The 23,420-nt window shown below is 45.1% G+C and overlaps 1 protein-coding gene across 3 annotated transcripts; it reads right to left on the reverse strand.

Moving 5' to 3' along the window:
• Positions 1–1,273: 1,273 nt before the first annotated feature.
• Positions 1,274–23,151, reverse strand: LOC124045149 (discoidin, CUB and LCCL domain-containing protein 2-like). 3 transcript variants are annotated; one of them, XM_046364395.1, is made up of 14 exons: positions 22,793–23,151; positions 21,126–21,350; positions 20,850–20,987; positions 12,082–12,206; positions 6,151–6,284; positions 6,024–6,064; positions 5,538–5,878; positions 5,032–5,088; positions 4,743–4,890; positions 4,465–4,590; positions 4,274–4,367; positions 3,832–3,881; positions 3,599–3,733; positions 1,274–3,520 (listed from the first exon to the last, which is right to left on the reverse strand). In XM_046364395.1, the coding sequence occupies exons 1-14, from the start codon at positions 22,896–22,898 to the stop codon at positions 3,102–3,104; spliced, it is 2,139 nt and encodes a 712-aa protein (XP_046220351.1). In that variant the 5' UTR covers positions 22,899–23,151; the 3' UTR covers positions 1,274–3,101. The 3 variants fall into 3 exon arrangements, with proteins under 3 accessions (XP_046220351.1, XP_046220359.1, XP_046220365.1); XM_046364403.1 differs by lacking the exon at positions 22,793–23,151 and adding an exon at positions 21,560–22,006; XM_046364409.1 differs by lacking the exon at positions 5,032–5,088 and having other exon boundaries at positions 22,793–23,149.
• Positions 23,152–23,420: the final 269 nt, after the last annotated feature.

Genomic DNA, 23,420 nt, shown 5'->3' on the forward strand with positions numbered 1-23,420 from the left:
CCCACCCGTAGCATGCGCTCCAGCAGGTGTATCCCACTGATCATCCCTAAAGCCAACACCTCATTTGGCCGCCTTTCGTTCCAGTTCTCTGCTGCCTGTGACTGGAACGAATTGCAAAAATCGCTGAAGTTGGAGACTTTTATCTCCCTCACCAACTTCAAACATCTGCTATCTGAGCAGCTAACCAATCGCTGCAGCTGTACATAGTCTATCGGTAAATAGCCCACCCAATTTTACCTACCTCATCCCCATTACTGTTTTTATTTATTTTATTTTCTGCTCTTTTGCACACCAATATCTCTACCTGTACATGACCATCTGATCATTTATCACTCCAGTGTTAATCTGCAAAATTGTAATTATTTGCCTACCTCCTCATGCCTTTTGCACACAATGTATATACTCTTTTTTTCTACTGTGTTATTGACTTGTTTACTCCATGTGTAACTCTGTTGTCTGTTCACACTGCTATGCTTTATCTTGGCCAGGTCGCAGTTGTAAATGAGAACTTGTTCTCAACTAGCCTACCTGGTTAAATAAAGGTTAAAAAAAAATAATAATTGTCCGTAGAGCTCAGAGGCAGGATTGTGTCGAGGCACAGATCTGGGAAAGGGTACCAAAACATTTCTGCAGCATTGAAGATCCCCAAGAACACAGTGGCCTCCGTCATTCTTAAATGGAGGAAGTTTTCCACCACCAACTCTTCCTTGAGCTGGTCGCCTGGCCAAATTGAGCAATCTGGGGAAAAGGGCCTTGGTCAGGGAGGTGACCAAGAACCCTATGGTCACTCTGATTGAGCTCCAGAGTTTATTTAACTAGGCAAGTCAGTTAAGAACAAATTCTTACTTACAATGACGGCCTACTCTAGCCAAATCCGGACAACACTGGAGTTCCTCTGTAGACATTGGAGAACCTTCCAGGACAACAATCATACCCAAGAACTCAAGGTTGTCATCGCTACCAAAGGTGCTTCAACAAAGTAGTAAAGGGTCTGAATACTAATGTAAATGTAATGCGTTTTTGCACAAATGTAAAAAAATATATACTGTTTTTGCTTTAGAATAAGGCTGTAATGTAACAAATTTTGGAAAAAGTAAAGGAATCTGAATACTTTGAATGCACTGTATAATTTATACCAGTGCTTGAATATCTATTAAGAAATGATCTTCAAGATATTGATATGAATTAATGTGAAATATAAAGGAATCATTTAAGATGACATTTTTACCGTTGACCATATGTTGTGTATTAACGCTTTTGTAAAAAACATTACTTATTTTCAATGTCTTTATTTCTCTTTGTACAATCTGTGAACTCACAGAAACACGCACACTGACCTAGGGCCAGCCTTCCTTACTGATGTCCTAACCTTTAACGACACACAAGTTAAACTGGTCCAGGATCAGATTTGGTGTTCAGGACGGAGTGAGCTGACAAATGATCTCCTCACATCCATTACTATAGATATGACTAATCAAACACAGATACAGTACTCACAGGGACAGACATAGCTAGCTTCACACAGATGCTCTCTTTAGGCCTGCCATACAAAGATACACACACACCGATACAAAGGTTCAGACACAGCTACTCGCACAAAGACAATGAGGAAAGTCATCACGTACACACACACGAAACACAGCAATCACAGTAGAGACAATGTCCAAGAAATACACACAGGAAAGTAATTCAGACACAGATGCACATTCACTCGCATACTGTATATTGGAATTTGAAGTGTTTCAGTACATATTGATACATATTCAGTATGCTGACCAGTCACTAGTGTCGTTTCCTCTCCGGACCATCTTTGACAGGATCCATGACCTCTACACATAGCTCTTTAAGGCTGACGAGGTGACCTAGACCAGGGTTTCCCCAAACTTGGTCCCAAACATTATTTGAACCCGCTGTGTGGTGCTAAAAAAAAAAAAAAAAAAACTTGCACCCAGGGTGGGCCCCGGGACAGAGTTTGGCTGGAGTGGACTCTAGCTTCTTCTAACTAGCACACACAGACATCCTACACCCTCTGGATTATGTGTGACCTTACAGACAGTGGCCATATTTGCATGCATGGCTATATGATGCATAATAGTAAAACACAAGGAAACATTTAGTCTCACTGACATACTGTAGAGAACTCAGCCCTTCAGTTGGGCAGCTCCTCTCTTGGCTCACCATGACAGCAGATTCTGCCTCAAGGTCCTAATCTGGCAGTGTGTGAATCCAATCAGGCGAACACAAATGGCATCTAAACTTTGTGTATGGGGTCTTTTTTTGACCGGTCACCAACCAGTGTCACGTGAGGCAAGGTGTCCATGACAACAGTGTAACCATAAAAACAGTGCAACCATCATTATTTGATGCTTCCGCGTGGAAGCAGGGAAGGAAGCGGTCCATAACGGTTGGGAACATTCAAGTGAGAGTATGTCCTTTTCAGCAGGAATTATGAAAGAAAAATAAATAAAATCAAATCATTTTGAGTAACTTGAGCACAGGTTTTTGGTGTGGATTTCACTCTAGATTTATGTACAAAGGTGATTGGTTAAATTCAAAAGTTAAGAGATCTGAAAGCCTCCAATCAAAGCGTACCGTAGTAAAAATGACATAGTGTTTGCATAAAGGCCAAAGGTCACCTATTAGAACATATTAGTGGTAGAAACATTGCCTTTCTATCGAAGGCAACCATTTCAGAGAATCTATCTTCGGAGAATTATCTAACTTTTAAAATGACACATGAAAGGAATATAAACTCACAGTTTGACTAAACATAAAATGAAGACACTGACAGAGTGGATTAAGCCTGTCTGAAACAGTAGTGAGCTCTCCATCTCTCCACTTTCATGTAGACATTCATCTTTGTGGTTTCAGTGATAAGACTGGTATGGCACTATGCTAGCACTCTCCGGCCACGCATGTATATGTAAACACACACATACTGTACATAGACTCCTGTGTAGACACACTCACATACCAAGTGAACTAACTTGAAGGCAGTGTGTTTTTTTACAGACTCAGACACAGGTTTTACACCCCCCTCTCTCTGTCCATGGGGGATGTGGTTTATGGTAACGGCCAATCACAGTCCTCACTCCACCCCTTCAGCTCTGCCCCGCTGGCTTCTGAGAGCTGCTCTGAGGCACCTGATAGGCTAGATCCTCAGTGGGCGTGGCCTGTCCTGTACTCTTGGGCGTGTCGTACATTGATCTACCCGATTGCCCACTGTCTGTCCGCGTGAGTAGGGAGGCAGGGCCACGGCCCATGAAGCTCGAGACTGTGGGTGGCTGGCTCAGCAAGGAGCTCCCTGATAGGTGGCTTGCAATGTCAATCACTATGGGTGTGGCGTACTCAGCACCGGAGGCGGGCAGGGGTTCAGCATAGGTGTGGTAGATGTCTGTTGCCATAGGAGCACCGTAGAGGTCAGGGTCAGTGTAGCAGTGGTCAGAACCTTCCTCTGGCTTGAAGGTTGATCTCTGACCTAGTGATGTCACCACACCGCTCACCAGGGGCTGGGCATATTCTAATGGAGGAGATGAAGAGGGCATGTTACACATATAAACACTCAGTTCGGTGTGTGTGTGTGTGTGTGTGTGTATACCTGCGGGTTTGGCCTGTAGTCTGGGGGCGATCCCTCTTCCTCTGAGCCGGCCCACTTCACTGCTGCAGTAGCGGACTGACTGCTCCCCCTCTGCCATCTTGGACGGCAGGAACTGCTTCATACTCTTCCACCAGTCTGGACAGACACACACACACACATTAAACACACACACATTAAACACACACACATTAAACACACACACATTAAACACACACTGAGAGTGTTGTGTTTACCTGTACGGTCCCAATGAGGTAAATCATAAGCCCCCTCTGAACTCTTCTTCCTGAGGAGAGAGAAAAAGGGAACAGAGAAGGAAATCAAAGTGTGATACTCTGTCCTGATGCTAGGACAGCAGAGTCCCTGCCCATTTTCTGAAAACATCCAAACGTCTTCAAAGACTATCTTAAATAAGACAACTGTCACACCACCCCCCCCACCCCCCAAATAAATTGCGCTTTCCTACACGCACTGACTTTGCTGAAAAGTTCTTCACTCTGGAAAAATGTACTTCCTACAGCTGTGATATGTAGTTGTCTCACCAAGCTATCTGAAGATGAATGCACTAACTGTACGTCGCTCTAAATAAGAGTGTCTGCTAAATGACTCAAATGTAAATGTGCTTTGTTCAGAGCTACTGAGTGCAAGGGTATTCAGTTGTTACTAGTTAATTATCACCTGTTTCTCCAGTGCCAGGCACAGACCATGGTCAAGACGAGGGCGGTCAGAACCATGACCAACACTGGCACCAACACTGCTGCCAATGCCACATCTATGACCACAACACAACCAGTGTGAACCAATCACGATCATCAACACAACTAGATACTGTAACTATTTTCCCTCTATCTGTTCCCTTCCTCCCTCACCGTTACTGGTGCGTGGGGGCATGGTGGTGTTTCTGATTTCAGGGGTGTGGGTGGTCAAGCCGTACAGTGAGGGGGTGTCTGTGGCCACTGGGGGAGGACGAGGGGGGTGGTTTATCCGTGGCCTAGCTGTCCAATGGGAGAATTGGCAGAACAGTTATAATCACTCTATGCCAAAAGAAAACCTTTGACTGCCCACAAGAAAATCTAATTTACTAATGGGTTAAAAAAAAAGAAAAATCGAAACACCTGACTTGCATCTGATTGGCTGGTTTGGTTACCTTGATGGAACTGGCATCCGAGCAGCTCAAACTTAAGGGCAATTCGCTGGTGCCACTGGGTGGGGCTCATCCTCACATATCGCGCCTCGATTGGTGGGATGAAGTTATTGCGCACTTCCTGGAGATAGTTGGTGTTTCCTTGAAAACTCTGTTAGGAAAGAGAGACCGTCTTCAGTACACACGGACATTGAAGCTACAGTATGTTTCCAAATGATATCATGTTATCTTGCCTTTGCCTACTGTATTGTTAATATTATATATGGTTTGTAACAAAATGTTTGATTGCTACCTTCTTGGTGCAGGTTTCTCTCGTAAAATAGATTTTTAACCTTAGTGAGATCATCTCCTGTATAAATATAGGAATATAGGATAAAAAGCAGATCCTGACTAACACAGCAACTCAATCAATCTCCATCCATCTTTAATGAGATGCTGTCCTGCGTGACCACAGGACTTAACAACCACAGTCAGCTCTCATGTTTCCTGCTATAAACAACCGCAATCAATCACTGTTGCCATAGAACCCCCCCACCACCACCACTCGTCTAAAGTGGCTTCCTCTCTCCTTAAAGGGAAAATTCACTCAAAAATACATTTTGGTATTTCTTTCATTAGTCCACTGTTGATACAGTCCCAAAATGTTTGGCATGTCAGCAGTCAAGTCTTCAAGATATTGGACTTTCAAGAAGCGATGTATCACCTGCCACATCATCATGATGATGTAAAATGCCAAAAATATCATTTTTGAGTGGAGTTTCCCTTGAATGTTATTGATGAGAGCAGTGTTTAGTTCACCTTGTCCTGGGTAGCATCTGCCTCCCGATAGGTGCTCCAGTACTGTCCATCGTTGCTATAGAGGACCCGATAGGCTGACACGTAGAACTGATACTCCAGGAGGGTGGAACCTGTTGTGGTGATGCCTGTAATTCTCTTCTCCTTCTTCAGGTCCACCTGTAGCCACTGCTGCTGGTCGCTGTGAGCCGACGCCCAGGGAAGCCCCACCCTTTTAAGGCGGGCCCCAGATGGGGCCCACTCGCTGGGCTGGCCAATCACGTCACTCCATTCCCACACAGAGGAAGCAGAAAGCTGGGAGTCCCTAACAACGCCCGACTCTAGACCCAGTGTCCCATAGCAACCTGAGAGAGCGAGAGAAACAGAGTGTATTTTAAGTGGGAGGACACATGGCTGTCTTGGTGATTGTGGTGGCAAGTATAGTTGAAAAGGTTACAGAAGCATGTGTGGCTGTGGTATCATGGTCTGTTGTATTGTAGCTTAACTCACCACTGGTCTTGAAAGTGAAGAGGCTGTTGGACAAGGGACCACTGGAGAAAGATAGACATAATGATGGAGAGAGATGGAAAGGGAAGAGAATGCAGATGTATTCTCCCAGACAGACAGGAGTACTTACACAGTGGAGGAGACGTTGTTAGCCAGTGAGCCATCGTAGTGAGGGATGCCCTTACTGCTGACCACACTGATCTGACCGCCCACAGAGTTAGACACTACACCTGCATGGATGGCTGCTAGACACACTGGAGATGACTAGAGGAGGGAGAATGAGATATTCATTATGATCTATCCAAGCGTTTAGAAATGTGAATTGTTATGTATGAACATCATCAAATGACTTCTATGTCAATTGAATCCTCACTGCTGTAAGAAAAGGGTTCAAACACTGGAGGGAGAAAGAGGGATGATGAGAGGGGGAGATAAGAGCGTGACATCGAGAGAGGAGAGAGACAGATGGAGAGAGAGAGGGAGCGGTCAGTCGGTGGTTAGGATTGTTCCACTGTTAACTGAGAGGCCATATATCCCAGTGAGTGACAGTAATGGCTTGTATAAGATTTTACAGTGAGATAGATCACAAAGAACAGCTCTCAGTTCCCAGACCTCAGCTCCACGGATAACAGGACGAGTCGGCACGATGATGTCACTTCCCGGCAGGGGGAACCCTGAGTAGCATTATTATTTTTTTTTTACTCTGATCCAAGGCCTGTTTTAATAGCTATCTATCTATGAAGTGAAGGTGGTAAATTACCTTTTAATGGCATCAAAGGCTCTGCATATGTCCTCATGCTCCTAGACCTTAGTGCTGCTTCTGACACCACATTCTTTTGGAGAGATTGGAAACCCTAATTGGTCGACACTAGAGGTCGACCGATTATGATTTTTCAACCGATTACCGATTATTGGAAGACCAAAAAAGCCAATACCGATTAAAAATAGGTCGATTTTTAGAAATATATTTGTACTAATGACAATACTGAATGAACACTTTTATTGTTAATATAATACATAAATAGAATCTATTTAGTCTCAAATAAATAATGAAACGTGTTCAATTTGGTTTAAATAATGCAAACGCACAGTTGTTGGAGAAGAAAGTAAAAGAGCAATATGTGCCATGTAAAAAAGCTAACGTTTAAGTTCCTTGCTAAGAACATATGAAAGCTGGTGGTTCAATATTCCCAGGTCTTTAATTTTCCCAGTTAAGAAGTTATATGTTGTAGTTATTAAAGGAATTATGACACGACGACTATTTCTCTCTATACCATTTGTATTTCATATACCTTTGACTATTGGATATTCTTATAGGCACTTTAGTATTGCCAGCCTAATCTCGGGAGTTGATAGGGTTGAAGTCATAAACAGTGATGTGCATTCAAGCATTGCTAATTGCTGCTGGAGTAAAGTGCTGTTTGAATGAATGCTGCCTACCACCGCTCAGCCAGACTGCTCTATCAAATATCAAGTCATAGACTTAATTATAATAAACACAGAAATACGAACCTTTGGTCATTAACATAGTCAAATACAGAAACTATCATTTCGAAGACAAAATGTTTATCAGTGAAATACGTAAGCATTACGGATTTTATCAAAAGTCTAAATATTTCTGTTACATTGCACTTCCTTCAATATGTCATAATTATGTAAAATTCTGGCAAATTAGTTCACCGTTCGCAACAAGCCCGGCGGCCCAACCTGTTGCATATACCCGGACTCTGCTTGCACTGAACGCAAGAGAAGTGAGAATTTCCCTAGTTAATATTGCCTGCTAACATTAATTTATTTTAACTAAATATGCAGGTTTAAAAATGTATACTTCTATGTACTGATTTTAAGAAAGGCATTGATGTTTATGGTTAGGTAAATATGTACAACGATTGTGCTTTTTTCGCAAATGCGCTTTTGTTAAATCATTACCCGTTTGGCGAAGTTGAAGTAGACTGTGATTCATTAATAAATTAACAGGCACCGCATTGATTATATGCAACGCAGGACATGCTAGTTAACCTAGTAATATCATCAACCATGTGTAGTTAACTAGTGATTATGTGAAGATTGATTGTTTTTTATAAGATAAGTTTAATGCTAGCTAGCAACTTACCTTACCTTCCTTTTGACGCTGCACTCTCGTAACAGGTGGTCAGTCTGCCATGCAGTTTCCTCGTAGATTGCAATGTAATCGTCCATAATCGGCATCCAAAATCGGCATCCGATTACCAATGGTTATGAAAACTTCCAAATCAGCCCTAACTAAATCGACCACGCCGATTAAATCAGTCAACCTCTAGCCTACACGGACAAGTTCTTGTCAGAGTTTAGATCTTATCTGTCACAAAGATATTAGTTTGTCTCTGTGAATGGTTTATCCTCTGACAAATGTTCCTCAAGGTTCCGTTTTAGGACCACTATCTATATATCTATATCTATCTATCTATATATCTATATCTATCTATCTATCTATCTATCTATCTATCTATATATATATTCTACCTATTGGTGATGTCATTCGGAAACACTATGTCAACTTTCACTGCTATGCGGACGATACACAGCTGTACATTCCGATGAAACATGGTGAAGCTCCAAAATTGCCTACCCTGGAAGCCTATGTTTCAGACATAAGGAAGAGGATGGTGGCAATTTTTTAAAACTTTTAAACTGAGAAAAAACAGAGACGCTAGTTCTATGTCCCAAGAAACAAAGAGATCTGCTGTTGGATCTGACCATCTTGATGGTTGTATAGTCGTCTCAAATAAAACTGTGTAGGACCTCTGCGTTACTCTGTACCCTGACATATCAAGACTATTTCAAGGACAGCTTTTTTCCATCTTCGTAATGCAAAAATCCAAAACTTTTTGGCGAAAAATTAAGCAGCTTTCAAGGTTTTACTGCTAACCTACAAAGCATTACATGGGCTTGCTCCTACCTATGTCTCCGATTTGGTCATGCCGTACATACCTACACAAGAAACTTGCCTCCTTATTGTCCCTAGAATTTTTAAGCAAACAGCTGGAGGCCGGGATTTCTCCTATAGAGCTAATGTGTGAGAGACGCAGACTCGGTCTAGACCTTTAAGTCTTTACTGAAGACTCATCTCTTCAGTAGGTCCTATGATTGAGTGTAGTCTGGCCCAGGGGTGCGAAGCTGAAAGTTAAGGCACTGGGGAGAAGAAGCGCCATTGCTATATCTGCCTGGCCGGCTCCCCTCTCTCCACTGGGATTCTCTGCCTCTGATCCTATTACGGTGGCTGAGTCACTGGCTTACTAGTGCTCTTCCATGCCGTCGCTAGGAGGGATGAGTCACTGACGTGATCTTCCTGTCCGGTTTTGCGCCCCCTTGGGTTTGTGTGGTGGAGGAGATATTTGTGGGCTATACTCAGCTTTGCCTCAGGGTAGTAAGTTGGTGGTCTGTTGATATCCTTCTAGTGGTGTGAAAGCTGTGCTTTGGCAAACTCTCTCTACCGTACGTCTTGTCCTCTGAATGCTCAGCTATGATTTACTTCTGCGTTACTGACCTGTTGCACTCTCCACAACCACTCTGGTCATCTATGAACATTTGAACATCTTGAAGAACAATCTGGCCTTACTTACTTTATGCTTATAATCTCCACCCGGCACATTCAGAAGAGGGCTGGCCACCCCTCAGAGTCTGGTTCCTCTCTAGGTTTCTTCCTTTCTAGGGAGTTTTTCCTAGCCTCTGTGCTTCTACACCTGCACTGCTTGCTGTTTGGGGTTTGAGGCTGGGTTTCTGTACAGCACTTTGTGACATCAGTTGATGTAAGAAGGGCTTCATAAAAATGTTTTATTTGACTTTGATATACATCCTTCCTTAACTCCTTCCCTCCTTCCGTGAGTTAATACCATATAAAGATCACTGAAAAAGATGATTGTTTAAACATTTCTCTCTTCTTCAAGCATTCCCTTAGCTTTCAAGTAACTAACGCAGTCATTTGCTGATGTCATAAAATGTATCTATTCATTCATGTATTGGCAAAACACGTACACACACTACTGAACACACATTTAGTGAGACCACAGTTCCCAGCAGTGGGCAGCTACGTGAGTGAAGTGGGATGGTTTTCCTGGTAAGGCCCCGCATGGGGTTTCACAGCTGACAGGACAGTGGGTAACACCAAAGGCACCGTGTTGTGACACACACACACACACACACACACACACACACACACACACTTTAACCACATAGTCGAGGTACCCACAGGCACTGAACACTTGCCCTCACAGCTCTACAACATCCCAGTAACACACCACATCCGAAGCAGCACCCCACCAAACCACTAACACAAACACACTGCACTGCTCCAAACCACCACACCCAGCGCACTGACCGCTTTCACACACACACTCACATAATGCAAGCACACATACGCAAACCTTCTCACTCGTTACAACACCTCACACACCAATCCAAAGGTATGGGAGAAGGTACGAGAGAACTGTTAGAGCAAGAGAGAGAAACAAATTCCTACTGAAAAGTTGACAGTGTGAGAGAGTAAAGTAGAGGTTCAGAGATGGGTGGGGTGCACTGACCCCCATGTGACTTTTGGTGTGGTCCAATGAGCAGCAGATGGCAACGCGCCATAGAAACCAAAGTCAGACTGACTCGGGTTGTAACCCCGTACAGCTCTGTTTGGCTGAACATGGAGAACCAGGAATCCTGTTCTGCTATGCAATCTGCAACACTGCTTACACAAGCTCAGAAACATACACACATACCACACCACCAGGTACAAACGTACACCTGCATGCATGTACACACCACATAGGCACGCTCACATGCGCACGCACACACCAGTCTGCTCAGCACTCTCCACCAGATGGACTGGATTACAAGCTGTTCCTTCAGCCAAACAATTAGCTCACCACCCCCAAACCTCCCGTCTCCTCCCCTATGACTCAGAGACACCCCCTGACACACATACATACACACACACACTCTTGCCCTCCACTGTGTCTCGGAGTGCCAAGTCTAGGACCAAAAGGCTCCTTAACAGCTTCTGCCCCCAAGCCATAAGAATGCTGAACAATTAATAATTAATCAAATGGCCACCGGACTATTGACATTGACCCCCTCCATTTGTTTTGACACTGCTGCCGCTCGCTGTTTATTATCTATGCATGGTCACTTTATCCCTACCTACATGTACAAATGACCTGGACTAACCTGTACCCCAGCACATTGTATACAGCCTCCTTATTGTGTTACTTTTTTACTTTGGTTTATTTTGGTCAATATTTTCTTAACTATTTTTTGAACTGCATTGTTGGTTAGGGCTTGTAAATAAGCATTTCACGGTAAGGTCTGCACCTATATTCTGCGCATGTGACAAATAAAGTTGGATTTGATTTGAGCCACCCCTGGGCCCCCATCTTCGTTAACACCCACAACCCCAAATCTAGCCCTCCCGCCCTCCCATGGCCCCCCGACTCGCCCAGGCATGAGGTCATCATCCGCAGACTCACTCAGCCCACGTGACATCAGACTCAGCCGGGGTATTGTGAGGTCATCAGCCTGGGATGTGCATATGCTGAGAGGCTCTGTTTACAAAGAACTTTGTAAGGGGGGGGGGTTAGGACAGACAAGGTCCAGCAGGGGAAAGAGTGAATGAGATAGGAAAAAAGAGAGATTAGAAGAGAGAGTAAAAGAGATATAGAATGAGAGAGAGGGGAACATAGCCATGAAGTGAGTCATGACTGTGTGTGTGGCCAGTTAGTTCCTGTAGGGTAGTGGCAGTGGTGGTGGGTACTACTGAGTGGTGAGCAGGACAAAGACAGACTGAGTTGGTGGAGGGGGGTATAGGGCAGTGTGAATCACCTGGGAACTTTGTGCCCTCCACAATGACTAACACTGACACACAAATACCACCCAAATGCACATGTTTACACACACACAAAGATGCACACACCCACACACGTGCACAGTTCCCACCCAGTCTGTCTCTATTTTATTGACTTGCTCATCACTCATTACCCAGCACCACTCATGCACATCCAAAAACACACCATTCCCTGAGTACTCCGCATATACTCACGTCTCTGTAGCCGTGGGGAACGGTCCCAGCAATCTCCCCAACAGAGGTCATACATCCTGCAGGACAGTATCTTGTGAACTCTGCCTCAGTGAAGTGGATTCCTTTGTCGAGACAGGTGATCAGATCTACAAACAGGGATGCAAACTGGTGAAGGTCCAAAACATGCACAGAAATCTGTAAGAAAGTGGACCTATTTTCAAAGAACGTGATACCAGGCCAAGTATCACGATACCAAGCAGTATCGTGACAACACACGGTTTGCCCCAAAAAGTTAGGCACCAAACTGAATTTAAGGAACGCCAGAAAATTACATAGATTTTTTAAATTCATCATTAGCTCAGAATTACATTGATTAGGTATACACATCCTACCATTGAATAATATTTTTCAACAGGCCATCTTAGTGGTTCCCAACCTTTTTTAAATATATTTTTTATTTGATTTTACCCCCTTATAGTGGTATCCAATTGTTAGTAGTTACTATCTTGTCTCATCGCTGCAACTCCTGTACGGCTCGGGAGAGACGAAGGTCAAAAGCCGTGCGTCCTCCGAAACACAACCCAACAAAGCCGCACTGCTCCTTAACACAGCGCGCATCCAACCCGGAAGCCAGCCGCACCAATGTGTCAGAGGAGACACCGTGCACCCAGCGTGGAAAATAAGTATTTGGTCACCTACAAACAAGCAAGATTTCTGGCTCTCACAGACCTGTAACTTCTTCTTAAAGAGGCCCCTCTGTCCTCCACTCATTACCTGTATTAATGGCACCTGTTTGAACTTGTTATCAGTATAAAAGACACCGGTCCACAACCTCAAACAGTCACACTCCAAACTCAAATATGGCCAAGACCAAAGAGCTGTCAAGGGACACCAGAAACAAAATTGTAGACCTGCACCAGGCTGGGAACACTGAATCTGCAATAGGTAAGCAGCTTGGTTTGAAGAAATCAACTGTGGGAGCAATTATTAGGAAATGGAAGACATACAAGACCACTGATAATCTCCCTCGATCTGGAGACCACGCAAAATCTCACCCCATGGGGTCAAAATGATCACAAGAACGGTGAGCAAAAATCCCAGACGCACACGGGGGGACCTAGTGAATGACCTGCAGAGAGCTGGGAACAAAGTAACAAAGCCTACCATCAGTAACACACTACGCCGCCAGGGACTCAAATCCTGCAGTGCCAGACATGTCCCCCTGCTTAAGCCAGTACATGTCCAGGCCCGTCTGAAGTTTGCTAGAGAGCATTTGGATGATCCAGAAGAAGATTGGGAGAATGTCATATGGTCAGATGAAACCAAAATATAACTTTTTGGTAAAAACTCAACTCGTCGTGTTTGGAGGACAAAGAATGCTGAGTTGCATCCAAAGAACACCATACCTACTGTGAAGCATGGGGGTGGGAACATGCTCTGGGGCTGTTTTTCTACAAAGGGACCAGGACGACTGATCCGTGTAAAGGAAAGAATGAATGGGGCATTATATTGTGAGATTTTGAGTGAAAATTTGTAAGTCGCTCTGGATAAGAGCGTCTGCTAAATGACTTAAATGTAAATGTAAAACCTCCTTCCATCAGCATGGGCATTGAAGATGAAACGTGGCTGGGTCTTTCAGCATGACAATGATCCCAAACACACCGCCCGGGCAACGAAGGAGTGGCTTCGTAAGATGCATTTCAAGGGTCTGGAGTGGCCTAGCCAGTCTCCAGATCTCAACCTCATAGAAAATCTTTGGAGGGAGTTGAAAGTCTGTGTTGCCCAGCAACAGCCCCAAAACATCACTGCTCTAGAGGAGATCTGCATGGAGGAATGGGCCAAAATACCAGCAACAGTGTGTGAAAATCTTGTGAAGACTTACAGAAAACGTTTGACCTCTGTCATTGGCAACAAAGGGTATATAACAAAGTATTGAGATAAACTTTTTTATTGGCCAAATACTTATTTTCCACCATAATTTGCAAATAAATTCATAAAGAAATCCTACAATGTGATTTTCTGGATTTTTTTCTCTCATTTTGTCTGTAGTAGTTGAAGTGTACTTATGATGAAAATTACAGGCCTCTCATCCTTTTAAGTGGGAGAACTTGCAAAATTGGTGGTGACTAAATACTTTTTTGCCCCACTGTATCTAGCTATCAGCTATCAGTCAGTAGTCAGCTAACCACTGCTAGCGGTCATCAGCTAACCTTTTGCTCGGAAAGCGCTCGCCAGTTCGTACAACACATTTCAAACCACAGCATACCGGACCTATTTCTCTCTCTCCATATCCCTGGATTCCTACCGCAAACTCTGAACCTTTTCATCTGGATCATCACAGGTAGCTAACCGCAACCCGGGTTGACTACTCTTGGCTAACGTTTCCGTCCCAGAGCTAGCACCAACTAGCCTGGAGCTAGCCCATGCTAGACCCATCTCCCGGCTAGGGCTCCTGGGCTACTCCTGAAGCCAACTCCTCGGCTACAACATCCGGACCCCTTCTACTGCCGGTACGGGGCATGGAACCCCGCCGATATTTCACGACTGGAATACTGACATAATCTACCCGAGGATACCAACTGGCCCTCAGGCGCGACGTCCCCTGAAGGACCATTCTGCTAACAGCGGCTATCTAGAGCATATTGGACTGTTAGCTGATCCATTGGCCAGTTTCTTGGACCACTATACCCATTTTGCCAATTGGACTTGGACCCCTCTGATACTTGGAACCCTACTAAATACACAATGTCACCACACAAGGAGGCAAAAACAGACTTTCCCCCGTTGCAACGTCCATCTAAGGCCCATATGGTAGCTTGCTAGCTCCGGCCTGCTAACTGCCTGAATCGCCGTGTCCCCAGTCAGCCCAAACACCCACTGGACCCACATGATCATTTGGCTATGCATTCCTCTCCCTAATATCAATATGCCTTGTCCATTTCTGTCTTGGTTAGTAATTACGGTCTTATTTCACTGTAGAGCCTCTAGCCCTACTCAATATGCCTTAACCAACCATGTTGTTCCACCTCCCACATATGCGATGACATCACCTGGTTTAAACATCTCTAGAGATTATATCTCTCTCATCATTACTCAATGCCTAGATTTACCTCCAATGTACTCACATCCTACCTTACCTTTGTCTGTACACTATGCCTTGAATCTATGCTATCGTGCCCATAAACCTGCCCCCTTTACTCTCTGTTCTGAACGTGCTAGACGGCCAGTTCTTATAGCCTTTAGCCGTACCCTTATCCTACTTCTCCTCTGGTGATGTAGAGGTTAATCCAGGCCTAGCTCCACTCCTACTCCCCAGGTGCTCTCATTTGTTGACTTCTGTAACTGTAAAAGCCTTGGTTTCATGAATGTTAACATTAGAAGCCTAATCCCTAAGTTTACTTTATTCACTGCTTTAGCACATTCTGCCAGCCCAAATGTCTTAGCAGTGTCTGAATCCTGGCTTAGGAAAACCACCAAAAACCCTGACATTTCCATCACCAACTATAACATTTTCCGCCAAGATAGAACTGCCAAAGGGGGCGGTGTTGCAATCTACTACAGAGATAGCCTGCTACAGAGATAACCCCTATTACTAGCCTGTTCAACCTCTCATATTGTATGAGATTCCCAGATTGGAAAGCTGCTGTGGTAATCCCACTCTTCAAAGGGGGAGACACTCCAGACCCAAACTGCTACAGACTTATATTTATTCTACCCTGCCTTTCTAAGGTCTTTGAAAACCAAGTTAAACAGATTACCGACCATTTTGAATCTCACCATACCTTCTCCGCTATGCAATCTGGTTTCAGAGCTGGTCATGGGTACACCTCAGGCATGCTCAAGGTCCTAAACAATATCATAACCGCCATCGATAAGAGACAGTACTATTTAGCTGTATTCATCGACCTGGCCACGGCTTTCGACTGTCAATCACAACATTCTTATTGGCAGACTCAACAGCCTTGGTTTCTCAAATGATTGCCTCGCTTGGTTCACCAATTACTTCTCCGATAGAGTTCAGTATGTCAAATCGGAGGGCCTGTTGTCCGGACCTCTGGCAGTCTCTATGGGGGTGCCACAGGGTTCAATTCTCGGGACGACTCTCTTCTCTGTATACACTAATGATGTCACTCTCGCTGCTGGTGATTCCCTGATCCACCTCTACGCAGACGACACCATTCTGTATACCTCTGGCCCTTTGTTGGACTCTGTGTTAACTAATCTCCCGATGAGCTTCAATGCCATACAACTGTCCTTCCGTGGCCTCCAACTGCTCTTAAATGCAAGTAAAACTAAATGCATGCTCTTCAACCGATCACTGCCCGCACCTCCAGCATCACTACTCTGGACGGTTCTGACTTAGAATGTGTGGACAACTAACTACCTAGGTGTCTGGTTAGACTGTAAACTCTCCTTCCAGACACACATTAAGCTTCCTATTTCGCAACAAAGCATCCTTCACTCATGCTGCCAAACATACCCACGTAAAAAACTGACCATCCTACCGATCCTCGATTTCGGTGATGTCATTTACAAAACAGCCTCCAACACGCAACACTCTACTCAACAATGCAGTCTATCATAGTGCCATCCGTTTTGTCACCAAAGCCCCATATACTACCCACTACTGCGACCTGTATGCTCTCGTTGGCTGGCCCTCGCTACATATTAATCGCCAAACCCACTGGCTCCAGGTCATCTAATAGGTTTTGCTAGGTAAAGCCCCGCCTTATCTCAGCTCACTGGTCACCATAGCAGCACCCACCCGCAGCACATGCTCCAGCAGGTATATCTTACTTGTCACCCCCAAGGCCAATTCTTCCTTTGACCGCCTCTCCTTCCAGTAGCTCATCTGTAATAGCCCGTCCAATCTACCTCATCACCATACGGTATTTATTTATGTCTTGCTCAGTATCTCAACTTGCACATTCATCCTCTGCACATCCTACCATTCCAGTGTTGAATTGCTATTTTGTCATTATTTTGCCATTATGGCCTATGTATTGCCTTCTGTTATCCTACCTCATTTGCACATGCTGTGTATAGATTTTCCTACTGTATTATTGATTGTATGTTTGTTAATTCCATGTGTAACTGTGTTGCTGTATGTGTCGAACTGCTTTGCTTGATCTTGGCCAGGTCGCAGTTGCAAATGAGAACTTGTTTTTAACTAACCTACCTGGTTAAATATAGGTTAAATAAAAAAAATGTAAGTGTCATTATTTAAAGTGACTAGTCATCCAATTATTAAAGTGGCCAATGATTTGAGACTGTATGTAGACAGCAGCCTCTCTGTGTTAGTGATGGCAGTCTGATGGCCTTGAGATAGAAGCTGTTTTCAGTCTCTCGGTCCCAGCGTTGTTGCACCTGTACAGACCTCGACTTCTGGATGGAGCGGGGTGAACAGGTAGTGGCTTGGTTGGTTGTTGTCCTTGATTATCTTTTTGGCCTTACTGTGCCATCGGGTGCTGTAGGTGTCCTCGAGTGCAGGTAGTTTGTCCCCGGTGATGCGTTGTGTAGACCACACCACCCTCTGCAGAGCCTTGCGCTTGAAGGTGGTGCAGTTGCCGTACCAGGCAGTGAAACAGCCCAACAGGATGCTCTCAATTGTGCATCTGTAAGAGTTTGTGAGGGTTTTAGGTGACAAGCCAAATTTCATCAGCCTTCTGAGGTTGAAGAGGCGCTGTTGCGCCTTCTTCACCACACTGTCTGTGTGGGTGGACTATTTCAGTTGGTGCGTCCGTGATGTGTACATCGAGGAACTTAACTTTCCACCATCTCCACTACTGTCCCATTGATGTGGATAGGGGGCTGCTCCCTCTGCTGTTTCTTGAAGTCCATGATCATCTCCTTTGTTTTGTTGACGTTGAGTGAGAGGTTGTTTTCCTGACACCACACTCAGAGTGCCCTCACCTCCTTCCTGTAGGCCGTCGGTAATCAAACGCACTACTGCTGTGTTGTCTGCAAATGTGATGATTGAGTTAGAGGCGTGCATGGCCACTCAGTCATAGGTGAACAGGGAGTACAGGAGGGTCTGAGCACGCACCCTTGTGGGGCCCCAGTGTTGAGGATCAGCGAAGATGTTGTTTCCTACCTTCACCACCTGGGGGCAGCCTGTCAGAAAGTCCAGGACCCAATTGCACAGGGTGGGGTTGAGAACCAGGGCAAGTTTAATGATGAGCTTGGAGGGTACTATGGTGTTGAATGCTGAGCTGTAGTCAATGAACTGCATTCTTACATATGTATTCGTCTTGTCCAGATGGGACAAGCGGCACAGGCAAGAGTACCAGGTATTGTGACGCTACAGCGCAAGTCGTGTGGAACTTTTTTTCCCATGGTAAACAAGCTAGCTCACTCACGTAATGTAGAATATGTGTCTTGCTTATCGTACCCTGAAACTGTTATTTTCAGGTCTTGTGAAAGCAAAATGTATTCTGTAGAATTGTCACAAAATGCTATTTTGAAAAATAGCATCCCTGTACAAAGGCAAACACAGACCGATCAGATTAACTCAGCTCTGTCTGGATTCCACTCTGTCTAGGTACACATGGACAGAAGCAGAACAGACACGCACAGACGGACAGACACACACACACACACACACACACACACACACTGTGTGCTGTAACGGGAGACATGGTCATTTAAAAAAAAGAAAGAAAAAACACTGAAGGGATTCCCACAAGGTTAGAAATCCCCATCCAGTCACTGAGGATGATAACGCTCTCCAACATATGAACGTGTAATAACATATCCATCAGTCTTTCACCCCATCTCTTCCTCTCTCCTCAGTAATTTGATTTCCTTCTTTCAGAGGATGTGGATAAAAGCTTTGTTCTCTCTTTGTATCTCCCTCATAATCTCTCTCTCCACCCCCCCTGCATCCCCCTTTAGTTTCCTCCATCTTCCTTTCCCATCTTCCTTTCCCATCTATCTCTCCTTCTCCTCCATCTCTTCCCTCCCCACAGTACTCCAGGGAGACTGCCGATGTAAACAGACTCCTGACACAACAGAAGTGTGACCACACACTGGCAGTGGACAGCGCTAATGGCTCTCAGCGCGCACGCACACACACACACACACACACACACACACACACACACACACACACACACACACACACACACACACACACACACACACACACAGTTTGTGCCACTCTAGTCTGCAGAGATGTACAGCTCGTTGGAGTGCTGTGTGACGAAGCCCAGCCACACTTGGACAGGTTGGGCTTCATCTAAGGTTTCTGGATACGTACACACTGTTCCCAACACTCTCACTGCAACAGCAAACCTCATCATTAAGGCTGGGATTCAATCCGATCACGCTTAGAGACCATGCAGATTTTAAAGGCACTTCGAGACGGGCTGCAGTCATCGACAATTTAACCGTGAGAAAACCCACCTACCTCGCCAGAACAGCGACCCCAGTTGTTGTCGGCAAGTAGTCTAGTGGTTAGAGCATTGGATCAGTAACCAGAAGGTTGCTGGATCGAATCCCAAAGCTGACAAGGTAAAAATCTGTCGTTCTGTCCGAGCAAGGCAGTTAACCCACTGTGCCCCGGGCGCTGAAGACGTGGATGTTGATTAAGGCAGCCCCCCGCACATCTCTGATTCAGAGGGGTTGGGTTAAATGCAGAAGACACATTTCAGTTGAATACATTCAGTTGGACAACTTTCCCTTGTCAACTCCAATGTTGTCATTAAAACATGGTTTGATTGGTTGACAAGGTAAACTACGCTCATTTGTCAACCATGCGTGGCAGCCGCTTAAGACTTCAGCTAATTTAATCTTTTGGCGCTGAGCCATCAGCACCGTCCACGGGACCGAGCAGTTTACAAAACTGCAGACATTTTGTCGCTCACCGCCCTACTCCCATTGAAGTCTTTAAGGCGTCTGTAAACGCCTTAAAGGCAATGTTACCCCGTTCGTAGGAGATCGCATTCAAGGTAAACAATGCAGATGTAGCCTCAATTGGAAATTACCTTTAAATGTAAAGCGCACTATATTCAGTGGTTTCAGATTGAACCTCCCTGTCCTTCCATCTGCCCTCGAACAAAACGCTCCTTTAACTTCCTTCTCTACTCACATCCCATCTCACCTTTTCTTATACCCTCCCTCTATCTCTCTCACACACATTCACATAAAGACACACAAAACACATCCACACATGCAAGCTCACATGTACACATGCATGATGAACACACACACAGAGCTGCAGTATGTCTAGATATAGAACTCCAGTATTAAAACACACACACATACGGTTATGTGGAGATAAATGTCAGCTGTAATACTCCCCAGGCATTCTCCATGTCTGTCATGTTATAGCAGATCACATCTCCCTGTAACGGAATTCACTCCCATACATCTCACACACACTGACAGAGAAAGCAGCATGAGATACCACTTACAGACAACACAGTCAGTCTCATACATCTAAAATAGTTACTTATCCAGTAAGGAAAAGGAGCTAAAGGGAGAGAGAGTAGACGAGGAGGAATGGGACAAAAAATTGGGAGCAGAGAAGCATTTATAATAGGACTCACGAGACCCTGCAACTCCCAATCATGCAAACACACACGGCTACCTAGGCAACTCCCTCAGCCATGGGGTCACAATGTTACCGTAAAACAATCTATTGTAATCTCAACTAAGAGTTAACACAGCAGTCTATAATGGGTGACATTGTCATATGTGAGGATTGGGAGACCAGCAGCAGCTTGAACAATCACCTCACAGCTAGGATGCAGTTCAGACCCCAACCCCTGACCCTTGACCCATTGTACCTGTGTGTTCTATGGTGGAGTAGGACAGGGAGAAGCCCCGCCCACTGCGGTGAGTTCCACTCATGAACTGGATGGTGACCCGGTTCCCACCGGACTGGATGAGCTCAGGAACCTTCAGACCCAGACCACAGAACTTCACTGGGGGTCGGGAGGAGAGGGGTAAGTTACTTAGTCTTATACTCTGCTGTAGTGGTTATTATCTACATTCAGATAGTGGTACAGACAGTTATATTGATTGATGATGTACATTTCAGCCATTCTCCATCCTTCTCTCACCTATCTGGGTCCTCTGGGGTCCTACACCATCGTAGATTCTGAGATAGTTGACCTGACAGTTGTTGTCCTCTATGTCCAGGTCAGCGAAGCGGAAGTGTAGCCTCCGGCCCTGCGGCACACTGATCTCCCACTCACACACCGTGTGGTTGGGGTAAGTCCCGGGGTAACCCAGAGAGGACAAGGTCCCACTGCTAGGGCCCAACACACTGGGGCCACAGCCATCACCTGTACACACACACACCGAGTGACTTAGGGGAGACATACATGTACTGTTCCTACCCACACATAATGGGTGGATGTATATGCACATAAGGGTTGTGTTACACAACTACACATTATGGATAAATCTAATTATAAATATCAGTGGGATAGACATGTTCAGACTTTGACACACCAGTAGTTTGGACAGGAGAGGGTGAGTGTAAGGATTCTACCATCACTGTTTAGTTTAGAGGGTTCCAAAGGAGTTCTAGTGAACAAATCCATTGCAGCCGATCCTGACCGTGGTTTTTGGCTTGACCCTGGCCTATACTGTACTTCGAGTCAGAGGCCTCATTCGACCTAGTAGTCCGTCCTTTAATCCATTTAAAGACAAGCTAGGTGGAGTCCCCCCCATATTCGTACACTTTACAGATGTGCGAAAACTGAGAGGTAAAGACTAGAGCTATAGTGGAATAGTCTTGGGCTAGTTTTCGGAAAAGAGATATCAGTGGACAGTTGAGTCATGGGCTGAGTGGATCCGCGGCTGGGCTGGTGTCATGTAACGTAACTGACATATTATTCAGATGAACTTGACAACAACTGGACTCCCTTCGATACATGTGTTTTTACGTAGCAGCTTAGGATAATACTTTCGCTAACCCTAAACCCTTTTTCCTAACCTCGAACTAAATTATCCTACCTGCTATTGTTACTTATCATAACCTTCTGCGTAAATTCTCATAACCTGCTACCCCCCCCCCCCACAAAAAAATCGTAGTTGTATCGAAGTGGCGTGTTTTCTGTGGATCTAAACACAGCGACCTCCCCACCCCTCCTGACCTAGAGAAGCAGCTTTTTGATTAGTTTACACCAACCAAATGCCGTACTCGCCACTAATGTTTCCAAAAAACGTTTAAAAAGATAAGTTTCTGAACCAAGGTTGTGGGGTTAGATAGACTGTTATTTATCTCGTTACTAGCCTACCCGTACCGCCAAGAGACGCTGAGGCTGTTTACCTCTCTACCACTTCAACCCCTCCCCCCTCCGTTAGAATTTGACCAAATGGTGTATTCTCTTTCATCAACGGGAATCCTGCCCACAAATGACTGTTTATTTTGCACTGTCTGTCCTTTATATCTAGGCTAAACACGTAACCAATTCTAATGACTACCAAACTACTACAGAGAAGAGAGCAACTTTTGCAGTCTGTGACTCTGGCTACATATTTGGGATAGGGGAGAGAAGGAAGCAGTCGAGCCATGTAAGGTAGGCTATCTAGCGATCGGCTCTTTTCAACCTTGCTGAGGCGCAGCAGCATAATCTATGCCGCTGGCTATCCGGAATGCAACAAAGCAGACCCACTTCATACTAACACTGCGTCAAAGCGAATGTGGTACTGTCTATATGTATCTAGTGTACACTTGTATTACACATGGTTACATTAAGTGGCACCGACCGACACCAACCTTTCTGCGCTCGACTGCTTCTGGCGGTGAGGAGGATGATGAGAGTCGACAGGAAGAAAAGCCCGGCCTCTGTCGGTCCCCTGCCCACCATTACCGCTCTGCCCATAGCAGCCTGCAGTCCGAATGCATACTGCTCGCTTTCACACCGGTGAACTCAGAGTTTAGTCTTTATAGGCAGTTTAAAACGCTGCTCCGCAAAACCTCCGTCCTCAGTCAAACCCGCTACTTCTTCTTTCTGCGCTCGGAAACGTCCGACGCTCTCTCTCTGAAAACACAGCGCGGGTCGCGGTCAGATTCGTTTTCACAACTGAATCTGAAGGAACATTACCCAAACTGCTGTAGAGCGACTTCCTCCACTTCAGCTCCTCCCACACTGCAATATGACTCAATAGGAATCCGAAATCCACCAAGTGGGATGACGGAAGAAATTAAGAAATGTTAAGCATCCAGCAACGACTGTTCCCCGTTGAACGTGATATGGATGAACCAGATAATCAGCATTCACTGGAGGACAAAGTGTTATAGGTCTACAACCTATTGCCCATACAGCCATATACTGTACCTGCCCAATGCCATGGCCAATGACCCAACCACAGTGTCAGTGTCAGTACTTAGTTGTTGTGTACAG

Source organism: Oncorhynchus gorbuscha, linkage group LG01, assembly GCF_021184085.1.
Source record: "Oncorhynchus gorbuscha isolate QuinsamMale2020 ecotype Even-year linkage group LG01, OgorEven_v1.0, whole genome shotgun sequence".
Taxonomy (NCBI): Eukaryota; Metazoa; Chordata; class Actinopteri; order Salmoniformes; family Salmonidae; genus Oncorhynchus; species Oncorhynchus gorbuscha.

Coding starts and splice junctions, on each gene's coding strand:
- LOC124045149 (XM_046364395.1), bottom strand. CDS start 22,898: ATGGGCAGAGCGGTAATGGTGGGCAGGGGACCGACAGAGGCCGGGCTT. Junction 21,351..22,792: donor AAGCAGTCGAGCGCAGAAAG/GTTGGTGTCGGT, acceptor GTGTGTGTACAG/GTGATGGCTGTGGCCCCAGT. Junction 3,734..3,831: donor ACCTCATTGGGACCGTACAG/GTAAACACAACA, acceptor GTGTCTGTCCAG/ACTGGTGGAAGAGTATGAAG.